Source organism: Bos indicus x Bos taurus, chromosome 9, assembly GCF_003369695.1.
Source record: "Bos indicus x Bos taurus breed Angus x Brahman F1 hybrid chromosome 9, Bos_hybrid_MaternalHap_v2.0, whole genome shotgun sequence".
NCBI classification, from domain to species: Eukaryota; Metazoa; Chordata; class Mammalia; order Artiodactyla; family Bovidae; genus Bos; species Bos indicus x Bos taurus.
The window spans coordinates 60,436,240-60,460,560 of record NC_040084.1 but is presented as its reverse complement, the minus strand read 5'-3'; the positions used below and the strand labels follow the sequence as shown (position 1 = coordinate 60,460,560).

Below are 24,321 nucleotides of genomic sequence, written 5' to 3'. Positions count from 1 at the left end.
TTTCAAACTGTGGTGCTTTAGAATACTCTTGAGAGTCCCTTGGACAACAAGGAGATCAAACTAGTCAATCCCACAGAAAGTCAACCCTGAATATTCTTTGGAAGGACTTGATCCTGAAGTGCCAATACTTTGGTCACCTGATGCAAAGAGCCAACTCATTGGAAAAGACCCTGATGCTGGGAAAGATTAAGGGCAGGAGGAGAAGTGGGCGGCAGGATGAGATGGTTGGAATGGCATTATCGACTCAATGGACATGAGTTTGAGCAAACTCTGGGAAACTGAAGGACAGGGAGGCCTGGTGTGCTGCAGTCCATGGGGTCACAGAGAGTCGGGCATGACTGAGTGACTGAACAGTGAACAAGGGGAATTCCCTGGTGGTCCAATGGTTAGGACTTGGTGCTTTCACTGATAAGGTGTATGTGTATGTGTTTATATATATATCCACACACACACATATACCATATATATACTTCTATATATGTGTGTGTGTGTGTGTGTGTGTGTGTGTATATATATGATAGATACTTGTTACTCTTGAAATTGATATTTCCAGTAAATGGAGTGGTACTTGCTTATTGTTGTTTTGGGAAGAATTAATAGTCACAAATAGATTATTAGTTTGAAAGAGATAGCCAAGACCTAATAGTAAAATAAGCTCATAAAATGGAAATATTTTTAGTAATATACAGATTTTAAACTTCCAAATCCTGACATAACATTTTAGTTCTTTGGTCTTAATTATGCTATGACAATCTCATTAAATTTTTTGAGGATATAGTTGTATATTTATTGATCAGAATTATGAATGCTATAGAATGAAAAGGGCACTTGTAAAACATGTCTAGTAGAATTCCATTTTTGCTTGATGGTGATTTAGTCACTAAACCATGTCTGACTCTTGGACCCCATGGACTGTAGCCTGCCAAACTCCTCTGTCCATCAGATTCTCCGGGCAAAGAATACTGGAGTGGTTTGCCAGTTCCTTCTCCAGGGGATCTTCCTGCCACAGGGATCGACCCCAGGTCTAATTCCAGGCAGATTCTTTGCTAACTGAACTATGAGGAAAAATATGTTTAAAAAAATAATATCCATAGACATGAATAGATTCACATGGAATATGGCCGTCATAACCACTCTGGATAGCATTATTTGTTTTTTGGTGTCATTTAATTATTTTTGCTGATGTTTTTTCAAATTGTTATGCTGCTATATATTTGTCTTACAATATTTTTTCTTTGAAAAATTCTAAACCAATTAAAAAATGGAAAGTATAATGACCACCTTTACTTTTGATTTAATTCATAAGTATCACAACTGTAACTCTTATTTTGAAGGACATAACTATTTTGTTATTCTCATTTGCTGGAAATAGCTGTTTTCATTTCTGTATATTGCTCTCTCAAGTTTTTGTCCACATGCATACATTGTTTGATAGTCAGATACACAGTGTACATTTTTATTTTTACTAGTTAACAATTTCACAAACATTTTTATTCCTATAACATTTTTGTACTTGTCTTCTATTATATCTGTAGTTTCAGACTTATAGAAAAGTTGCAAGAATAAGAACATGAAAGGAGCCTTTTACCTATGCCTGTGGCTTTAACACTGTGCACATACTTTTTAATTTATACACATACATACACACAGTTTTTTCCCTGACCTATTTGATAACCAGTTGTATACATTATGGTACCTTACATCCAAATACTTCAGTGTATATTTCACGAGCAAAAGTTGGTTTTCTTACATAAAGACAGCATAATCATCAATTTCAGTAAATTTAACACTAATTCTATAATTTTATTTAGTCTGCCATCTTTATACCAGTTTTATCAGTTACTACAATAATGTCCTTTATTGCTGTGATTGGATTTAGACCTATCATTTTAAAAGTTTAGTTTGTCTCATCAGTTTTTTTCCTTTCTGATTTTCTTGCCTTTTTCAAGTATTTGAATGTATTTTAGAATTTCATTCTGATTTACAAATTAGCTTTTTGGTTATACCTTTCTGCAGTGGTTTTTATAATTGGTTGCTCAAGGGACTGCAATATACATCTTTAACATTTTATAGTCTAGTTATTAAAAGGTGAGAATCTTTATGTAAGATGTAGAGTCTTGTACATATAGTTGCATTTGACCTCTTCCATCCCTTTTTGTTAAAAATGTCTCGAACCCCATGGTACAGTGCTGTAATTTTTATTTTAGCCTGTTGTATGTATCTTAAATAAACTAAGAGGAGTTAAACCAATTAAGATGAAATATTAGTCTTTTGTATTTACTCAGTTATTTACCGTTTTTGTCCTTCTAGTATTCTCTAGTATCCTTCTAGCATCACTTTCCTCCCCGTTGTCTCTTTTCTTCTGGGACTCCAGGTATATAGTATGTGAGAACTCGGGATATTCTATAGGTTAGTAAGTGATCTTTTTAAAAATATTTTTTCCTCTAGTCTTGCAATTGGATAATTTATTGATCTGTCTTCAAGCTCACCGCCTCTTCTGTTGAATCTTTTTACCTTAGGTATTGTAGTTTCAGTTTTAGAATTTTCATTTGGTTTTGGAGTTGTTTTTATTTGTCTACCAAGATTTCCTTTGATAAATTTTGAATTGCGTTTAGGACATTGTAAATGTTTGAGATATATGATTCTGTTATATTCCTCTGAAAAGTGCTAGTGTTTTGATTTTAGCAGGCATTTATCTCAACTGAACTTGATCTTCTGTCTTCCCTGTGGTGAACAGTAGCTGAAATCTCTGTTTAGCTACAGAGATTTTTTAGGTTTTAGCTGGACTCCTGGGAGTTTTAACCTTTACTTGTGTTATTCAGATTTGGGCACAATTTGGGGAGTCCTCTATGGCTCTTTGGATTTCCTCTTTCTAGTTGCTGTTATCACCCCCAAAATTTTTTCTCTAGTTCTTCAAGCTATTAGGACTAGAAGTGTCCATTTGAGTTTCTCTGCCTGCTGTGGCTCCAACTAGGGCTTATCTTTGCACAAAAACTTGTTAAACAAAAAAAAAAGGGGGGGTAGGAATTCATTGCTTTTTGCAGGGGTCATCTCCTCTCCAGTTTTTGCCTGCTTTGGATTGCTATTTAGTTCTTCAGATAGCTTTTTTTTTTTTAATTTAGCTACAGTTTGCATATAATATTACAGTAATTTCAGATGTACAATATAATAATTCCATATTTGTATATATTGTGAAATGATTGCACAGTAAATCCAGTGATAGAGCATTAACTAAAGTTAGCTTTTAGTATTTTGTTTAGAGTTTTTATTTTTGCAGGAAGATTGTTCTGATACTGGATTGGGAATCTTCTGACTAGTATGGTTTTGAAAGTGAGTTTTTAAGTCTGTATCTATGTACTAAGATGTGCATGTTTATAAGGACGTACAAAAGCTTCTAAACAGTTTTCTTTTTTGGCACAAGACTGATACTCCTTTTCTGGTCCTTCAGAGTAGAAATGGAAAAACTTCACTAAGTACACAGAGTCAGTTTTAACTAGTCTTTGATTTTTTTTTTTTCCCAGCTTCTCCTCTTAAAAATAATGATGAAGGTTCTTTGGACATATATGCTGGGTTGGACAGTGCTGGTTCTGGTATGTAAATTCTGTAACAAACTACTCTCTCATTTTGTTTGGTCAGTCTGTTGGAAGTGTTTATTTTGTTGTTACCAATTCCTGGCATAACTCATAGCTTCTCAACAGTTTGCCTTTTCTTTGAAGTGATTGTACTCAGGTAACTATTTTTCACCCAAATCTTTATTGGTGAAAAAATTAGCCCTTAGGTTTGTTTTTCATCTGGGTGTCAGATTTAATCAGACCTTATGGAAGAGTATTTTGTACCATTGAAAATAAAGCTGGTAGTGGTGACTACATATATTACCTTACACACTGTTACAGGCTACGTGATATAAGAACTCTTTTGAAAAGGGTAGGTACTATATATATTTTCAAATGAATCAGTATGAGTATAATATGCAGAGTCTAATGACCTGTCTAATTGAGAAAACTTCTGCAATCAAATTTTTCAAAGCTTCAAACAAATATGATCTTTACGTCTGATTTGTTGACAAATTTGTTTTAGGTAAAGTGGTTTTCCAGTTCTAATCTGAAATTAGTATAGATTTAGATGAAATACAAAAGATGGAGAAATGTATAGCTCTTTGGGTAGAGGTAGACACTATATCAAAACGCTTAACATGTATATTTTTCTTTTTTTACCCTAGTTTTATTGAGATATAATTGACTTATAATATTAAGTAGGTTTAAAAATGTATAGTATGTTATTTTATCAACACATAAATATTGTTCACTTAAATATTGTGAAATGGTTACCACCATAGCATTAGCTAACACCTGTATACCATCACATGATTACCATCTCTTTAAGATTACTCTCAGCAATTTTTGATTATATAAAATAGTGTTATTAACTATAATCACTATGCTGTACATGATATCCCCGGAACTTAATAATCTTATAGCTGGATGATAGTTTGTACTTGTCCACAAACTTGAAAGAGTTTGATCAATATCTCTTTTTCCCCACCCCTAGCCCTTGGTAACCATTTTTAGTCTCTTTTTCCATACATTTCAGTTTTTAATTTTTTTTTTTTTTTTGGCCCCTCTGCCGGGCTTATGGGATTTTAATTCTCCCGTCAGGAGTGGAACCCGTGCCCCCTGCATTGAAAGCATGTAGTCTTAACTTGTGCACTGCCAGGCAGTTCCCTTTATTGAAATATACTTGACTTACATTGTTTTGTTAGTTTCAGGTATACAGTAAAGTGATTCAGTTAGATAGATAGAGATATATTCTTTTTTTGTCTTCTTTTCCATTATAGGTTATTATAAGATATTAAGTATGGTTGCAGATTTTAAATTCAGGTTTTTAATTCGAGTTGATTTCTGTGTGTGCTATATAAATATAAGGGTCTACTTTCTTTCTTTTGCTTGTGGCTGTCCAGTTTTCCCAGCACCATCTATTGAAGGGACTATCCTTTCCCCATTGTATATTCTTGGCTCCTTTGTCATAAGCTGGGACCGTATACGTGTGCCTGCCTGCGAAGCCACTTCAGTCGTGTCTAACTCTTTGCAACCGTATGGACTGTGGTCTGCCAGGCTCTTCTGTCCATGGGATTCTCCAGGCAAGAATACTGGAGTGGGTTGCCATGTTCTTCTCTAATGGATCTTCCTGACCCAGGATCAAACCCAGGTCTCCTGTGTTGCAGGCAGATTCTTTACCACCTAGCCGCCTGTGACTGTACATGCCTGCCTTTATTTCTGGGCTTTCTATTCCGTTCCACTGATCTCTGTATCTGTTTTTTTTTTTTTTTTTCCCCCCATGGGGGTATTTTCTGGTGTGGACCAGAAAACCTGCTAGACAAATTGTAAAAGAGCTGTAGCACTTATGTGTTTGTTCTTATTCCTATAAAAATATACTTTTGATTACTACAGTGTTGTATTATAGTTTGAAATCAGGAAGTGTAATGCCTCCTTCCTTCATCTTCTTTCTCAAGATTGCTGTGGTTATTTGCAGTCTTGTGGTTCCATACATATTTTAGGATTGTTTTTCCCATTTCTTAGAAAAATGCCGGAGTTTTTATAGGATTTTATCAAATCTGGAAATACTTATTTTAATGGAAGGGTTTCTTCTTTGTTTTAGACAGTGCATCCAAATCCTCTGTACCATCCAGGAATTGTTTGGATTTATATGAAGAAATCCTGACTGAAGAAGGAACTGCAAAGGAGGCAACATATAATGATGTATGGATTACCAGAATTATGAACAACGGTTATTTTGTGCTTTGATATCTCCTGAAATGCAGGCATTGGCTAACTTCTGAATAGGCATTCTATGTTTGAGAAGTAGCTCTTAGACTAAAAGAACATTTACATCAGTTTCTGCCTTCCAATCTGCTTTGAAACAGTGTCTTCTGAATGTTTGGCTAAATGTAGTTATAATTTTGCTTAATTAAATTTAAGTATCTATGTAAAATCTCAACAGGTAAATCAGTGTGATAAAACATTTTGTCTTTTTATGATTTGTACTACATTATAAATTGTCCCAAGACTTCATTCAGGCAAATTTCTTTCTACCTTATTTGAATTTAAAGTTTGGAGACTGAATGTGAAACTAAAGAAAGTAACATTATTGGCAGGCCTAACTTAAAAACCAGTAATCTAACTAAATACCTGTTAATAGAAATAGACCTCATTTACTCTATTTTGTGAGTTGATTTACAAAATTCTAAATATTTTGAAATGTCATTTAAGTTAAAAAAAAAATTTAAAATGATGCTTGATCTTCTTGTATTTTACAGTTGCAGGCAGAATATGGAAAATGTCAGCTGCAAATGAAAGAACTGATGAAAAAGTTTAAAGAAATACAGACACAGGTAGAATTATAATGAATATTTTATTTTTGCCTTATTAGCCTTTAAAATAAAAATTTAGTAAAATTCTTTGTTAGAAATTAAAATGCTAAAGGATTGACAGATTATAAGGAAACTTTTTTTCAAAGTATTATGTGAAATATCAAATCTGGCCAAATATGCATTATTTCCAGTGTCAATGAAACTGATAAAACTGCTTGATTTGTTCAATGATATTGTCCAATGATTAAATAACTGTTGCTAGACTAGTTAATAGTTAAAGAATAGAAAATTTTGATTGTATAGGTGGTTTAAAAGAATGGCTTGAGGAGCCAAGATTAGAATGACTGATGGGGGAAAATGGTGGTACCCTCACAGTTTTTGCCAGAGTGACTTTTTTTGTTATGCTGCAGAATCAGGAATGTCCTGTTCTGATTTTTATGTTTTGATAGTTGTTTCTTTTTCTTTTCCCTTTCTCCCAAAGAGCCAGTCAGTCCTCAATTCATTCTTTGTTCACCTAAGAATTAGTATATTATTTCAACTTAAACTTCCAGTTATTAAATATAACACAAATTTTATAATTTCCAAAATAATGACCCAGGCAGAACTTTTTTTCTGTTTATTTATTGGTTTTTCATTTTGATTCCTCTTTTAAATTGTTTCATTTTAAATAGCCTTTCTTTGGTGCCAGTTTCTTCTCTGAATCTCAAACTCCCCATTTGTATAATGAGCATCACTGTACTCCTCCTATGACTATGAGAATTTCATAAAATAAAATAAGTCATGCCTAGCATGTAGTTAGCATTCAGTAATCAATAGCTATTATAAACAGTGGTTTATTCCATAGATACATACTTTACTAAATATATTTTATGATGTTTAGAATTTTAGCTTAAAAAATGAAAACCAGTCCCTTAAGAAAAATATCTCAGCACTTATCAAAACAGCCAGAGTGGAAATAAACCGCAAGGATGAAGAAATAAATAATCTTCACCAAAGGTATGATTGAGGGATGTGGATATGTTTGTAAATTACATGAATATTGCTATGTGGAATATTTTTAACTTTGAAAAGATAATAAAATCATGCATTTTGTTAAATTTTTAAGGTTTCACTGAGAGGAGATAATATTCTAATAATATATTGTCATAATGATTTCTGTATGATTAGTAATAGAATATTGCCACATACCTCTCTGAATGTATCCAGTTTTATAATATACTGGGATCTTGTTCTGATATTCTTTGATCCTGAGAAGATGATGGTGTATGTCATGGGTTCCAGAAGGGGCCCACCAAATTACTAAAATACAAGGAGGATGTCTGTGTTATACATTCTGTCATAGACAACTCTTAAAATATCTCTCAATTATATATTCTTTTTCCTCTGAAATAGATTTTCTACTTAATTTCTCTCTCTCTGTCTCTCACTTTTTTTTTTTTGTTTGGGGCAGTATTTGGCTTCAGAGAATTGCATCTCTTCTCCTTGATAGTCCAAACCTCCAAAACAGTTACCGAAATTTGCTATCTCTGTTTCTCCACCTCCCATTTCTACTCACTCTCGAACCCAGTCCACTCTGACCTTTTCCTCCTGTGACTACCACTAAATTCATCATCTAGTTTTGACTTCTCATTTTAACTTGTCTTTACACACAATTTGACATAGTTGACCCTTTTTTCTTGAAATAGTTTCTCCCTTTGGGTTTCATGATCCTTAGTTTTCTTCCTAACTTGAGACTTATTTTTCTGGTGAAGTTGGTTTTCTTCAAAGCTATATCTTTACTTTCCTTTCTCTTTCAGTATTTTCTTTTGATGTAATCTTACTTGTACTAGTCAGTTCCATTTATATGTAGATAACTACTTTACATCTGTACAAAATTTTCAAAATTACCTCATCCAAAACTGAATTCAAGATTGAACCCATTCCATTGTTCCTTGCTTAGTGGATTCCCCAACATTTATTCAGCTGGTGCAAGCTAGAGAGACTGAAGGATAGAATGACCATTTAATTTATTGCCCAAACCAGGATACTTTTGAGAGTAGAAGGAAGTGCTGTTAGTAATTACACTGATATTACTTGGCAAACTGGGACTTGCAGGCACCCTGCCTTGGAGTCATCAGTGACACTTAGCTCTTTGTCATCCTTCAGATCCAATTCATTACCATGTCCTGTTGATTTTTATGTCTGTATTCTCTCAACTCATTCATTTCTCTCCTATTTCTACTGTCACTGCTACCCATCACCTCTCAGCTAAACTGGCAGTGGTCTCTGTGCTCAAAACTGTTTATCACCTCTTGCTCCTTCCAGCCTCTGGTTTCTCACTTCTTAATATTAAAGCCACAGGATACTTTGTAAAGGACAACTTAGGTCATCTATCACAGAACTACCCCATCCCACCTCTTCTCCTCTTTTTTCCTGCCACTCTTCCTTCCCTCCCTTCTTTTCTTTCTCCTGTAGTGAAGGAAATCTGAATGACATTGGCAAGTGCTGGGAGAGAACTGAGAGGTCCTTCAGGCTTTATTTGAGCAAAATAAATGAAAGAGAGTTCCTTATTTTAAAAACTTATCCATTACATTGGAAACTGGTAAATTCTTATACTTTTTCTTTTTTACAAAGTAAAATTAGTTTTGCCGGTATGTGGACCCCCAATTTTAAAGTGTATCACATGTGATTAAACCTTGGATTATTAAAAAGGAATTAACCTTGTTTTTGGTGTATATTTCTATTTCTCAATAGACTGTCAGAGTTTCCACATTTTCGGAATAATCATAAAACTTCAAGGACATCAGATCTAGTTAAAACAAAAGATCTTAAATCCAGATCTCCCCATTTGGATGACTCTTCAAAGACTGATCACAGAGTGAAAAGTGATGTTTCTAAAGATGTACATTACAGCACTTCACTGCCAAACCATGAAAAGGAAGGAAAATCACACTGTGAAAAAAAGAGCACTTTGCATTTGCCTACATCTGTTGAAAAACACTCCACCAATGGCATTTGGTCACGTTTCCATTATCAGGTTGGTGAGAGCAATTCAAATGAGGATCATAGAAGAGGAAGGAAAGATAGTCGACATAGCCAGTACAACCGGGGGACTGACAGAATACGAAAAGACTTGAGCACTAGCTATGGTGATGGTGAACCGAGGAACACAGAGGCCAGTCAAAGGCTACAAGGACATCCTGAGAAATATGGTAAAGGTGAACCAAAGGCTGAAAGCAAAACTGCAAAGTTGAAAAGTAACACGGATTTAGATTATAAAAATGAACGCATCAGCTCTTCTTGGGAGAAAGAAAGCTCTAGAGACAAGTCACACACTCGACTAGAATCTCAAAGTGACAAAAAACTCGAAAGACAAAGTGAAAGGTCACAAAATGTAAATAGAAGAGAACTTAAATCACAAGACAAAGAAGAAAGAAAAGTTGATCAGAAGTCAAAATCAGTAGGGAAAGGCCAGGATCATTGGAGAAGATCTGAACGAGCGGTGCTTCCGCATTCCAAAAATGAACCATCAAAGTCTTCACACAATTCAAATAAATACCATCTAGAGGAGAGAAGAGGCTGGGAAGATTGTAAAAGAGACAGGGCTGTAAGTAATCATAGTTTTCAAGAAGGAAGATGTCCCTCTTCTCTTTTAGCCAGTAGAACTCACAAACACATTGATTCCACAGAAGTTGATTCTGTGCACCAGCGGGAAAATGCACCTTTCAGAGCAGAAAGGCACAGAACTGAAGAAAAAAGGAAAAGGGAACGAGAGAACAAAGAAGAAAATAAGCATATCAGAAATGAAGACAGAGTACCTCCAGGACATTTGCAGAAGACTAACAAAGAAACTAAGAAAACCACCGCAGACTTAAAGAGACAGAATGAGCCAAAAAATGGTAAAGGGGAAGTCTCTAACAATGATGTTTCTGAAGGAGCAAATAATAAGGAGCCAGCAGTTAGAGCTGAGAGTGCCCTAAATGAACCACAAAACAAAGACTTAAAGTTGAGCTTTATGGAAAAATTGAACTTAACTCTTTCTCCTGCTAAAAAGCAGCCTGTTTCTCAGGATAATCAGCATACAATAACGGATCCTCCCCAATCCTGTGACATATGTGATTCTGAGTCGTTGGTGCAGGCTAAGACTGTGACATGTGTTCCCTCTGTCAGTGACCATATCACAGAGGAAACCAAATCTGAGTTATTGGAACCAAAGGATGCTCTTACAGCAGCATTTCAACCCAGGACCAGTATTTCAGAACGGAAAGTAGAAGAAAATAGTTTGGCTGTTGCATCTGTGGAGAATACTGTGCCTTGTGACACACCCATATGTGGCACAGAGACTTCCTTCTCAGCACCTGTGGAAATGGAACCATCAGAATCTTCGTTATCTTCATCCACAGAAATGAAACAGACTGTTAATGGTGCCAGGGCAGCAGTTCCTGTGAAAATAGACATAGTACAGACAAATGTTTCTCAGAACGTTGGCTTGGAATTGGATAGCAAAAGAAACGGTGACTTAAATTCTTGTAGTATTTCTGAAGAGGCAGAAATGAAGGAGGCTTTTTCAACAAATGTGACCAAATCCAGTGAAAGCATTTTGCAGCCTTCAGTTGAAGAAACTGACATTCTGCCAGCCGTCCTTTCAGAAGGTGGTACACCAAAACTTGAGCCTTCTCTTGTAGACCCACCACTGGTTGAGAATAAGTCTTGTCATTTGGATCCTTGCTTACCTAGAGAGACTCCAGAATCTTCACTTCAGCAGACTGAGTTAATGGATGACACAGTGGAAGTTGGTGAAACAAACTCAGTATATCATGATGATGAGAACTCAGTTCTGAGCATTGACTTTAATCAACTGAGACCTATTCCAGAAGCCATCAGTCCTCTGAATAGTCCAGTGAGACCTGTAGCAAAAGTTCTTAGACTGGAAAGTGCATCTCAAGTTCCATTATATAATAATAATCATAAAGGTAATACTTTATATTATCTTCTATAATTTATCTTTATGTGAGAATGTAAAAATACACCAGCAAGATGAATTAATGCTTTTTATTTGATAATATAACTAGTGTTTAGACCTCTATTGTTAACTAGTAATGTACATTGAGCCTTTAGTCTGGATTTAGGTAATGCTTATTTATACAAAAAAGAGAATGGTGGGACAGATTGTTTCAAATATTCTTTGCCTGTTTTCAGATACTTCTTATTTAAAAACCATCATCAAATGGCATAGAGTAGGTGATGCTGCTAACATCAAGAAATGAACAGTTGGTTTTGCTGGTTACCCAAATGATCAAACTGCACTATCATTATCAGGCACCTTCTCAGACCAGTAAAGATGAATCATATGATAAGTGTTAGACATTAACATTCTGCTTTTTTTTTAAAAAAGCTATTAAAATAACAAATTGCCTCAACATTTAATTTTTTGTTATATTTAACGTGGAAATGTTAAATGACAAACACTGATTGGTCATGTGGCAATACTATGCTTTTCTCTTTCACAGATGTGTTTCTACCAAATTCAGCTCATTCTACCTCCATGAGTCAGTCTGATCTCAACAAGGAAAATCAAAAGCCAATATGCAAATCTGACAAATTTGCAGAAGCAGACTCCCATAAGAATTCATCTTTAGATGAATTAGAAGAAGGAGAAATTATAAGTGACAATGAAAAACCTGAACCACAAAGAAGTTTTGACAAAAGTGCCAAACCAAGAGCTTCTACAGAAGTGCAGAACACAAAAACTAGCCCAGAAAGTAGGAAAAGCTCTGTGCGTTTGGATAAAGACAATAGGAAGATATCCTCTATGAAAATGCATCAGACCAAAAGCAGATGGAACAGAAGACGAAGTGAATCTAGCAGATCTTCAAAAACAGAGAAGAAAGAGAGGTCAATGAGCACTTCCAGCCTGGAAAAAATAGTTCCAATCATTGTCACACCCTCTTCTGTCCGAGAGATTATGCACATGTTACGAATGATAAGAAAACATGTAAGGAAAAATTATATGAAATTCAAGGTAAAATTTTCATTAATACAATTTCATAGAATTATTGAGTCAGCAATTTTGAGTTTTACATCACTAATTAAATACCTGGACTTGTCCAAAATATCTAAGTCAGTGACTACTTTACAGAAGAATCTCTGTGATGTTATAGAATCCAAACTCAAGCAAGTTAAAAAGAATGGCATCGTGGATCGTTTATTTGAACAGCAGCTGCCAGATATGAAAAAAAAATTGTGGAAATTTGTAGATGAACAGCTCGATTATTTGTTTACAAAACTTAAGAAAATCTTTGTAAAGTTTTGTGACTCCATGAATGTTGGCAGTGATAGTGACGAAGGAAAGCTTGAAAAGAAAAGTAAAGAGAAAGCACGATCTTCACACTGTCAGAAGGGGAATATAAACAACTTGGGCAAAGAAATGTTGAAAGAGAAATCCCCCAAATCAGAAGATTATGGTTCTTCTAAGTATTCAGTAGGTTGTAAAAAATCTGAGGAAAAACATCAAGAGCAAAAGAATTCCAATAGTAACACAATAAAGCATGACATTAAAAAGACTGCTAACACTTCCTTTGATAATATGAAGAATCCTCAATCTGAAGCGCATTCCTTGGAGCCAAACTGCCTGAGCACCCCAAAGCCAGGAAAAATTGAAGGTAGCGCCACAGAGGATGCCCAGACATCCCAGCTTGTGCCTTTGAAGCCAGAACGCAGTTTTGAGATTCTTACTGAACAGCAGGCGTCTAGCCTTACATTTAATTTAGTGAGTGATGCACAGATGGGAGAGATATTTAAAAGTTTGTTGCAAGGTTCTGATCTTTTGGACAACAGTGTTAACTGTAATGAAAAAAGTGAGTGGGAGTTAAAGACACCAGAGAAACAGCTGCTAGAGAGTCTCAAATGTGAATCTATACCAGCTTGTACAACTGAAGAGCTCGTTTCAGGGGTGGTTTCTCCCTGCCCTAAGATAATCAGTGATGACAACTGGTCCTTACTGTCATCTGAGAAAGGTCCATCTCTGTCTTCAGGGCTTTCATTGCCAGTTCATCCGGATGTGTTGGATGAAAATTGTATGTTCGAAGTGTCCACTAACATAGCTTTAAGTAAAGATAATGTATGTGGTTCAGAAAAGAGCAAGCCCTACATTTCTTCCATACTTCTTGAGGATCTAGCCGTCTCTTTAACAGTACCATCGCCTCTGAAGTCAGATGGCCATCTCAGTTTTTTAAAGCCAGAAGCTTTGTCTAATTCAACGCCTGAAGAAGTTATTAGTGCCCATTTTAGTGAGGATGCCTTACTGGAGGAAGAGGACGCATCTGAACAGGATATTCATTTAGCCCTGGAGTCTGATAATTCAAGCAGTAAATCAAGTTGTTCTTCATCATGGACAAGCCGGCCTGTTGCTCCAGGCTTTCAGTACCACCCTAACCTCCCCATGCACGCTGTCATAATGGAAAAGTCCAACGATCACTTCATCGTGAAAATTCGGCGTGCGGCACCATCTACCTCCCCTACTCTTGTACAGAATACAGTGGCTGATGAATATCTGCCGAGAGTGGAAAAGGAAGCTGATGAAGCAGTGGAGGAAGAATATATTTCATGTCAGAACAGAGTTTTTAAATCTGTGGAGGAACTGAAAAATTCCAGTAAGAATGTTGATGGCAGATTAGTTCATGAGGAACAAGACTGTGTGATACAAACAGAAGTTCCTGACATATATGAATTTCTTAAAGATGCTTCAGGTAAAGTGAGTCAAAGTACCGAAGAGGCTGAAGAATGTTTGAAGTTGCATCAAGTATGGGAACCAAAAGTGCCTGAAAGCATTGAAGAATTGCCTCCAGTGGAAGAAATTCCACATTCTGTTGAGGATCATCTTCCAAGCACATGTATAGACCTCACAAAAGATCCAGTCACCGAGACCAAAAAGTTGGGGGAATTAGTAAAAGTAACAGTTTTAAATATTGATCAGTTGGGATGTTCTGGAAGTAGTGTGGATCAAAATGCTCCAGTATTAGACAATATGCAGCCTGAAACTGTTGATACTTTTATTGATTTGACACAAGATGTTTCAAGTGACAGTAAAAATGAAGGTAACCATCCTGCTATAGTTGTTGAAGACTTGGGGTGTCCAGTGATATGTGTCGATGAAGATAACTCGAAGGAAGAAAATGTGCAGGTGGCGAACAGGCCTTTGGAATGCATCATTGAGGAGGCCTGTATCGATCTAACCTTGGAAGCTTCCAGTTTGGATGAAGTGAAAAAGGATGATTTAAACTCAGAGTCAGCATTGAATTCCAACAGTTCAGAGTTGCCTGGGATGTTGGATAACCCTCACAAAAAGAGAAGAAATCTTTCTGATCTAAATCCTTCTTCTCAGAAAAAACAGAGAAAGGAAACAGACTTAACCAGTAGGGAAAAGACCAAAAAAATTACCCAAGACTCTGGTGAGAATGGTAATGCTCATCGAAGGAAAGCCAGTAAGAAAAAGGCCCCTTCAGTGACTAAAGACCCCTCATCTTCAAAGGAAAGCCCAGGGACTAAGGATGCATCAGCAGCGTCTGCCACTTCTTTTACAAGCCTTTCTGCAAAGAATGTTATTAAAAAGAAGGGAGAAATTATAGTTTCGTGGACAAGGTAAGAATCTTAAGAGACTATTAAATCACCGGGAAATTTTGAGACACCAGAAATCTATCATGTCATAGTTTTATCCCAACTTAAAATACGTAAAGGGATCACTTCAAAAATGGCCAAAGTTGGTAGAAAATACACTCTAGGATACAGCCCAGCTGTACTGTAGAACAGTCTAGAGCAGTGGTTGTTGACCAGGGATGTGTACTGGCATGATGGACAGAACTTTTCACTATGTTTACCTCACTTTTTCAATGGAAAAAAGAAATCTTTCACTCATAAGGGACCTAGTGTACACAAATTTTCTTTAGAAAGGAGGAATGACAGGTGGTGAATAGGACAAAAAGTGTGAGTAATTTGAGTTTTCCCCTGAAATTAGAAGTTTCAAAAAAAAGTTTTATAAGTTTTGTTGTATTTTAATGTGAACTTAAAAATGCAGATGTAAAGACCGCATTTCAGATGTAAAGGCAACCACAGTTGTGAATCATTAAGCTAGAGGAACATGATCTCCAGGCTGGCTAGAGTGTATAATGATACTGAATTTTCTTGAAATTGGGATCAGTTTTAATACCTCAGTCCTCCATGCTTTCATTTCAGGTAACCTGTAGATGGTAAAATCTCAGAGATTGTAATAACAAACATTGGTTCAGACCATGTAAAAAAAGCAAAGCTCTAGGGATCAGAAGATCTGAATTCTATATTACTTTTTGGTTCTTCTCACCTATTAAGTCTGTGATCACGTTTGGGCCCTAACTTTATTAGTACTATTTACACACTACAGGTAGAATTTTAAGGAAATCTTTCATTCTTATTGTTAGAAAATACATTAGTGTATTTGTTTTAGAAAATTTGGAAAATATGTATGAACTCAAAGATTAAAATCATCTATAATCTTATCTCTCAGATAACCATTGTCCATTATTTGAGTATATACACTTTTCCTTTTTTGATGAGTTTTAACAAAAATGCCAATTCTTATTAGTAGATATTAAGAAAGTGGACTTTTTTTTACCTTTCTGTTCTAACTTACAGAAACTAATTAAACATTTTTTCCCCCTTCAGAAATGATGACCGGGAAATTTTATTGGAATGTCAGAAAAAAGGGCCATCATTGAAAACATTTACTCATTTAGCTGCTAAGTTGAATAAAAATCCATATCAGGTAACTACCCAAATTTTACATCTCTATTGTTTCACAGATGGTACTATTCTAAATAGTTGGATTTTATTTTTAATGTGTTTAAAATAAATATATATTTATTAGCTAATGTCTTTAAAAGTATTGCTCTTTGGAGAATTCCCTCGTCATCCAGTAGATAGGACTCTGTACTTTCATTACCAAGGGTGTGGATTCAGTCCTGGTTGGGGAACCAAGGTCCTGCAAGCTGCACAGTGGGGCCAAAAAAAAAAAAAGTATGGTTCTTCATGTTCTTCAGGTAGAACTGTTAAAAGCTTGGTGAATGTGGAAGAAATTTGAAACAATCCTAATTCTTTTTTCTGTCATTTTACCATTTACTTATTTGATCTCAAGCAATTTTGTAATGATACTTTCTTGCTTAAGAAAGTTTAATATTGAAAAGTTAAATAGCAGTTACCTTTATTATGAAGATACTTTGTTTTTTGAAACATTACTTTACCATTATTATTAAGGGTAGCTTTCTCTGTCTTTAAATGTTTTCTTTTTTTTTCCACAAATCAGAAGGCTGACTTTATTTTTTTTATTTTTAAAAAAATTTATTTATTTTAGATGTTTTATGAAAATATTCATCAAAGATACAAAAATATATTATCTCAATATTTACAATTAACCCTCATTTTAAAATTTTTCAGGTCTCAGAAAGATTCCAGCAGCTAATGAAGCTCTTTGAAAAGTCCAAATGCAGGTAGTTAATGGTTACACTGTAGGAGGCTAGTAAAGTAAGTGTTTGACACAGTACCTATTCGGTTAATGGCCTGTTAGTCACTGAAGATGTGAGTGGTGGGTGACAGACATCCAGTTGAGCTCATGCTTCAGTCACAGGTTGGAGGATGATTGCTCATAAAGTCTTCTAAGTCACCTATCTTAGAAGGTGGGACGTGCTCAGTGAAGCCTGCTGCAGTTAGATTAGGATAGCCTCTCTCCTCCACCTTCTGTATGCTCATGAGTCTAAGGCGGGGGCAAATCCATTTGATGATTGATAAATTTTTATAGATAAAGAAAAGAAAACATTCTTGAGGGAATTCCCTGGAGGCCCAGGGGTTAAGACTCTGTGCTTCCACTTCAGGGGGCCTCAGTTCGATCCCTGGTCGGAGAAATAAGATCCTGTGTGCCATATGGTGCAGCCAAAAGAAAGAAAAGAAAACATTCTTGAATAGCAGTGTATTTCATAGCCAGTGAAGTCTGTGCAGTCACTGTAATTTAACATTTTTCTCATTTTTAATTGAGTGCTAAAATACTTTAAATACAAAACATACATTTAAAAACATGAAATCCATTGTCATCTGAAGAGGTGACACAATTTACCACATTAATTATTAATAATGTACACAGACATGTTTCTTTAAGCCATTCTTGTACAAATTTATTAAGGCAATACGTATCAGATTTTTTTCTTTAAGGCCTAGGCCAGTTGCCTAACTATTTTGGATTTTTCTGTAAGGAAAATTGTAAAGATATTTAACAAATCACTATTTTTCAGTTGATTTGTAGTCATTTGAATCCAAAACACCCAACTTTATAGGTAAATCTTAATAAAAACCATATTTGGACATTGATCTCATTGTGAGGATTCTGAATATTTTTGAGTTATAAAAATCTGTTCTTAAACTTAGTATGAATTACTATCTTTTAGATAATCTGTTAATTTCAGTATCCTCTTAGAGCAACTAGTTTGTTAATGAAATCTTCAAAAGATACTTAGTAGTTTATGTGAAGTTAAAATTCTATATATGTAATTCAGAATGTAAAATTGAATACTGGGGAATTTGAAGAAAAAACTTATTCTAAAGAACCTTAAAAAAATAGTTTGATGCGAAAATTGCCTGATTATTTTTCAGATTCATTATAAATAAATTAAAATTTTTTCACTACCTTTAGGAAATTAAACTGTGGTTTTATCTGAACATTGTTATAAAATGTGACTTCCATTCTCTTTTTGAAGATAATGTCCATTCATGAAACAATTAACTTGTATCTGGAAGTGATGTTTATTAGTTTGAAATTTCCAAATTCCATTGCAAATGTACAATTTTTTCATGGATTTGATACTTGACATTTTATTTGCTTGCATGATAGCACAAATAGTATGTTATTTCATTACTAGTTTGTTTCTTTGCTGATTTTTTTTCTTCAAGTACTATCAGTTCAGTTCAGTCGATCAGTTGTGTCCCACTCTTTGTGACCCCATGAATGGCAGGACACCAGGTCTCCCTGTCCATCACCAACTCCCGGAGTTCACTCAGACTCACAAGTACTATAGTCTCATTAAATTCTTGTCAAAAGGAGAGTGTAATGATAAAGTTACCAACCTGATTCTGTAAAAAGCTAGTTCTTTAACCACCAGTATTATCTAGGGCTTCCCTGGTGGCTCAGATGGTTAAGAATCTGGTTGCAACAAGGGAGACCCAGGTTCAATCCCTGGATTAGGAAGATCCCCTGGAGAAGGTCATGGAAACCCACTCCAATATTCTTACCTGGAGAATCCCATGAACAGAGGATTCTAGCAGGCTAGAGTTCATGGGGTTGCAAAGAGTCTGACATGACTAAGTGACTAACACACACACACACGCACACATTGTCTAAGTAGAAGTCACTTGAAAGAACAGCACTTTATGAAATGATCATATCAGAAAACAGAATCATAACTTTAGCATTTTCTTATATTACAGATAAGTTGCTGAGTTTCTTGGAGTCTTAATTGATAGTGCATACTACACAAAAGCTTGGAATTCTTCATGTTTTTAATGGAGCAGGAGAGGGCAGTTTTATGACATATTTGATTACCAGATAATAATCTGCATTTGTTATTACTTGCTGACTCTTAACTTCAGGCCAACATGGTCAACTTGTTCCTGTCATCAATGTGACTGCTCACCTGTTACTGGTCAGAATATTTATTTCTAAGCAGGTTACAACTTACTATTAAGGTAAAAGCAACAATGAAACAGTACTGAAATCTTAGTTTTGATATTTCAAAGAAATGACTTTCTTTTCTAGATTTTTAAAAATAGTTTTGTAGCATTTTAAACTTAACGATTAGTTTGTTTCATCCATTTTTATTTGCTTTTGTAATTGCCTGTCCTCATTTTGTTAAATTGTAAAATAATTTAAATAGTGTATCTGTAAATATGTATAATTATAATGATGTAAAATACTTTGTGTGTATATGTGTGGGTGTATACACACACATGAATGGCTGTGCCTAGCCAAGGATTTTTTTATTTGTATAAAACTTTTTGTATAAAGTTTGCTTTCATTACCAGTAATGTATAAATAAAACCATGTAAAGTTCTGTTATATTCTGATTAGAATGTTTCTTTTATTGTGTATTAGAATGTTTTATTGTGTTTAGATAGTAATTAAAATGGAAAAAAGATAAAATGCCCAGGGTCCTTTGGGGCTATTTTGAAGTGGTTCTTGGTAGAGGCGTGGCTGGCTAAATGTGCTGGAGTAGATTCATTGGAGCAAACCAGTTGCTTTTGCCTGCTTTGTCACAGCAGGTACTGGTACAGTGAACAGTGCCCCAGGGGTCCTCACAGACAAAATCAGGGCAGTGCAAAAGTTCCTTTTGGGTGAAGATCTGGGAAAAGCAGGTAAGGATTGCCTAACTATGCATTATTTATCCATCCCTCTCTCTTCAGACTGATGGTACTGGTAGGTTACAGTCTAGGCTTGGGGCTCTGAAGTTACTGAGGAAATTGCCATTTCTCCCAGTTTCTGCATGGGAAGGAAGCCCTGATCTAAACAATTACTTGGTAGATAACAAACTGAAATAATGAACTGGGGTTGTATAGTTCTGGGCCTGTCTGCCATAAAGCTTGTCTTTTCCCCTTTCTTTCAGTCCTCAGCCTAGCCAAGCCCTCAGCTGGCCCTTAGCCCTTCTTCAGTGCATACTGTCACTCAGAACCCTTACTACCGGGTAAATGGGTTCACAAGCCAAAGTAAAGAAGCAACTAAGAGATACCACTGAATCACAAGAAAACAAACTGGATTACATAAGACCATAAAGATCTAAGATAAACCCAATAAACACTAAAAGGAAAAAAAGATTTTGGCAGTGCGGTGTAAGAAATAACCAAGTAGAAATATAAAAAACATTTAAAATAAAGGTAAAATGGAATGAAAATAGAGTGGATACAGATGCATCTCTACAAACAAAGCTAGTGGAGGTGATGGAATTTCAGTTGAGCTATTTCAAATCCTCTGAAAGAGCTGTACTCAATATGCCAGCAAATTTGAAAAACTCAGCAGTGGCCAGAGGACTGGAAAAGGTCAGTTTTCATTCCAATCCCAAAGAAAGGCAATGCCAAAGAATGTTCAAACTACTGCACAATTGTACTCATCTCACATGCTACCAAAGTAATGCTCAAAATTCTCCAAGCCAAGTTGCAACAGTATGTGAACCGTGAACTTTCAGATGTTCAAGCTGGATTTAGGAAAGGCAGAGGAACCAGAGATCAAATTGCCAACATCCGATGGATCATTGGAAAAGCAAGAGCGTTCCAGAAAAAGATCTACTTCTGCTTTATTGACTATGCCAAAGCCTTTGAGTGTGTGGATCACAACAAACTGGAAAATTCTTCAAGAGATGGGAATACCAGACCACCTGACCTGCCTCCTGAGAAATCTGTATGTGGGTCAAGAGGCAGCAGAACTGGACATGAAACAACAGACTGGTTCCAAATCAGGAAAGGAGTACATCAAGGCTCTATACAGTTGTCCTGCTTATTTAACTTGTATGCAGAGTACATCATGTGAAATGCCGGGCTGGATGAAGCACAAGCTGGAATCAAGATTGCTGGGAGAAATATCAATAACCTCAGATATGCAGATGATACCACCCTTATGGCAGAAAGCAAAGAAGAACTAAAGAGCCTCTTGATGAAAATGAAAGAGGAGAGTGAAGAAGTTGGCTTAAAACTCAACATTCAGAAAACTAAGATCATGGCATCTGGTCCCATCACTTCATGGGAAATAGATGGGGAAACAGTGGAAACAGTGAGAGACTTTATTTTCTTGGGCTCCAAAATCATTGCAAATGGTGACTGCAGCCATGAAATTAAAAGACTTGCTCCTTGGAAGAAAAGCTATGACAAACCTAGACAGCATATTAAAAAGCAGAAACATTGCTTTGCCAACAAAGGTCTGTCTAGTCAAAGCTATGGTTTTTCCAGTAGCCATGTATGGACATGAGAGTTGGTCTATAAAGAAAGTGGAGTGCCGAAGAATTGATGCTTTTGAACTGTGGTGTTGGAGAAGACTCTTGAGAGTCCCTTGGACAACAAGGGGATCAAATCACTAGATCCTAAAGGAAATCAGTCCTGAATACTCATTGGAAGGACTGATGCTGAAGCTGAAACTCCAATACTCTAGCCACCTGATGTGAAGAACTGACTCATTTGAAGAGACCCTGATGCTGGGATCATGGCAGGTGGTCCCATCACTTCATGGGAAATAGATGGGGAAACAGTGGAAACAGTGTCAGACTTTATTTTTGGGGGGCTCCAAAATCACGGCAGATGGTGACTGCAGCCATGAAATTAAAAGATGCTTACTCCTTGGAAGAAAAGTTATGACCAACCTAGATAGCATATTGAAAAGCAGAGACATTACTTTGCCAACAAAAGTCTGTCTAGTCAAGGCTATGGTTTTTCCATTGGTCATATATGGATGTGAGAGTTGGACTGTGAAGAAAGCTGAGTGCCGGAGAATTGATGCTTTTGAACTGTGGTGTTGGAAAAGACTCTTGAGAGTCCCTTGGACTGCAAGGAGATCCAACCAGTCCATTCTGAAGGAGATCAGCTCTGGGATTTCTTTGGAAGGAATGATGCTAAGGCTGAAACCAGTACTTTGGCCACCTCATGCGAAGAGTTGACTCATTGGAAAAGACTCTGATGCTGGGAGGGATTGGGGGCAGAAGGAGAAGGGAGATGGCTGGATGGCATCACTGACTCGATGGACGTGAGTCTGAGTGAACTGCGGGAGTTGGTGATGGACAGGGAGGCCTGGCGTCTGCGATTCATGGGGTCGCAGAGTCGGACACGACTGAGTGATTGAACTGAACTGAACTGATGCTGGGAAAGATTGAAGGTGGGAGGAGAAGGGGATGACTGAGGATGAGATGGTTGGATGGCATCACCGAGTTGATGGACATGAGTTTGAGCAGACTCTGGGAGTTGGTGATGGACTGGGAAGCCTGGCGTGCTGCAGTCCATGGGGTTGCAGAGTCGGACACGACTGATCGACTGAACTGATGATACGAATCTAGAAGTGGGATGAAGGACATAAGTAGATGTCCCAGCATTCAAGTAACACACAAGGTCAGAAGAAGAAAAGTTAAAGATTGAGACACCATAGGGTGCCCAATGGCAAAAAGTACCCCATATCTAGACACGTACTGAAATTAGGAATATTAAAGATAATAAGAAAAATCTAAAGACTTTTAGATAGTAGATCATTGTGCGAAGAACAGGAATCATACTGACCTTACTCTTTTGAAGGGCAATGCTTGCTGTAAGAAAACTATTTTTAAAGTATTAGAGCTAAAAAAAAATTTTTTTTTCTCTAAACCTCTTATAGTTTTCTTTATTCGGATTAGACATTTCATTTATAGCAGTTGTTAATTTATATTGTTATTCACATGTGAAAGTTCAGTAAGATTTATCACTCAAAGATCCACATTGTAAACATTTTTGAAGAGAGTACTCCATAAAAAAAAAAAAGAAGTGCAGAAAATGTTTCAAGAGCTAGGGGTTGAGTGAATTACCTGATATCTTGGTGATGTGTGTCTAGGCAGACCTCAGGGATATTGCAGGTTTGGTTCCAAACCACTGCAATAAAGCAAGTCATGAGTCTTAAGGGGATCTCGCTTCTGCCCACAGGAGTTTATATCACCAGGTGTGAACAAAATGACATTGTGATTACTGGAGACCATTGAGAGCACAAAGGCGGAGGCTATGAACCTGTGCCTCTTTCTCTACCCTGAGATGTTTATTCTCGCTAACCTTTCTGTTCCCTTCTGTTTCATACCTGAGTGTGTTTTAAACCTACTAATGACTCCACAGATTCAGCAAAACTTTTGGTGTAAAAGTAGGACTTTTAGAAAAATAAACAAAACCAAACTTGTCTTCTATGACAGTGAATCCTCAGCCTCTGGTATGCTAATTTTTGCTGAACCCTCGGGTGAGTTTTGATGAAGCTCAACCCAGTGGTGCTCCTGTGTTTCCCACAGCTGTGCAGTGCCAACATTACTGACCTCATCAGGACATTTCAGTTACTTCTTGAGGTTTGTAGAGTTATTTGTTCTGTGCCTGTCTTAAAGATAATTCACTTAGTTGCTCAAAGTCTTAAAGAGTAAAGATTAGATTGATTCATATGCTGAAGACTTTTTAAAAAATCAGATGTATGGTTGCATTTATTTATTTATTTTTTCTTTCTAGCTTGAACATTTATTTTTTTGAGTAGGTAACACATTTAGAGAATTCCGTGAAAAGTATTCATCTCACCTCTTCCTCATCATGTTACCTTCCCTTGAGGCACCTAATGTTAGGTCTTATTTTATATACCCTTATAAACATATGAATTTAGTATTTGGATTCTGGTAAAATGCATTTAAGGTTTTAAATTCATTACTGTGCAGGTGAACTTTAGGAGTAAATGTCAAGGGCTTTCTTGGACAATATACCCAAAACTATGCAAATACACATATTAATACATTGTGTGATTTCACCTCTAGTTAATTCTGTCAGTTTGTACTTGAGGCTAGTGTGCCAGGGTAGTGGAAATTTAACCTCCCCACCTCAACCTGTCTACCTGTCATTATCATCCTTTCTTTAAAACTAAATATATGGGCAGATGATACTTAGGAATGATTTTATGTACTTTCTATATATTATATGGAAAAGACCAGGCTTAGAAGTTTGCCTCAGAGCTGTGACTTGAAGCCATTCTTGTGTTCTAGTGACACCACTGCTCTCAACTCCTCTAAGGTGACAGTAAGATTATGTACTCGAGATGTGACGAACGGAAGATTCTGCAGGGCTGGGAGTTAGAAGATCTGGTCTCTGTTTGCCTTGGGCAAATCATTTGACCTCGCTGAATTCAAACACTTTATAAAACTTTGAGATGGGTTTCTAAGGTTTTC

General features: G+C 36.2%; 1 protein-coding gene and 1 non-coding gene across 8 annotated transcripts in view; one reads left to right on the top strand and one right to left on the bottom strand.

Annotated features, from left to right (window-relative positions):
* Positions 1–19,477, top strand: part of CASP8AP2 (caspase 8 associated protein 2) — a 35,060-nt gene extending 15,583 nt beyond the window's left edge. For 3 of the 7 annotated variants that reach the window (XM_027551389.1, XM_027551390.1, XM_027551392.1), the window contains exons 3-10: positions 3,522–3,590; positions 5,656–5,756; positions 6,314–6,388; positions 7,248–7,363; positions 9,101–11,319; positions 11,857–14,986; positions 16,043–16,142; positions 16,811–19,477. In XM_027551389.1, the coding sequence (XP_027407190.1) occupies positions 3,522–3,590; positions 5,656–5,756; positions 6,314–6,388; positions 7,248–7,363; positions 9,101–11,319; positions 11,857–14,986; positions 16,043–16,142; positions 16,811–16,867 (5,867 nt within the window). In that variant the 3' untranslated portion in view covers positions 16,868–19,477. The remainder of the gene's footprint in view (positions 1–3,521; positions 3,591–5,655; positions 5,757–6,313; positions 6,389–7,247; positions 7,364–9,100; positions 11,320–11,856; positions 14,987–16,042; positions 16,143–16,810) is intronic. The other 4 variants (XM_027551395.1, XM_027551396.1, XM_027551394.1 and 1 more) reach the window with 3 other exon arrangements.
* On the bottom strand, positions 5,337–5,400 carry LOC113898902. The gene has a single exon (XR_003512766.1). It is a non-coding gene; the product is annotated as a U7 small nuclear RNA (small nuclear RNA).
* Positions 19,478–24,321: the final 4,844 nt, after the last annotated feature.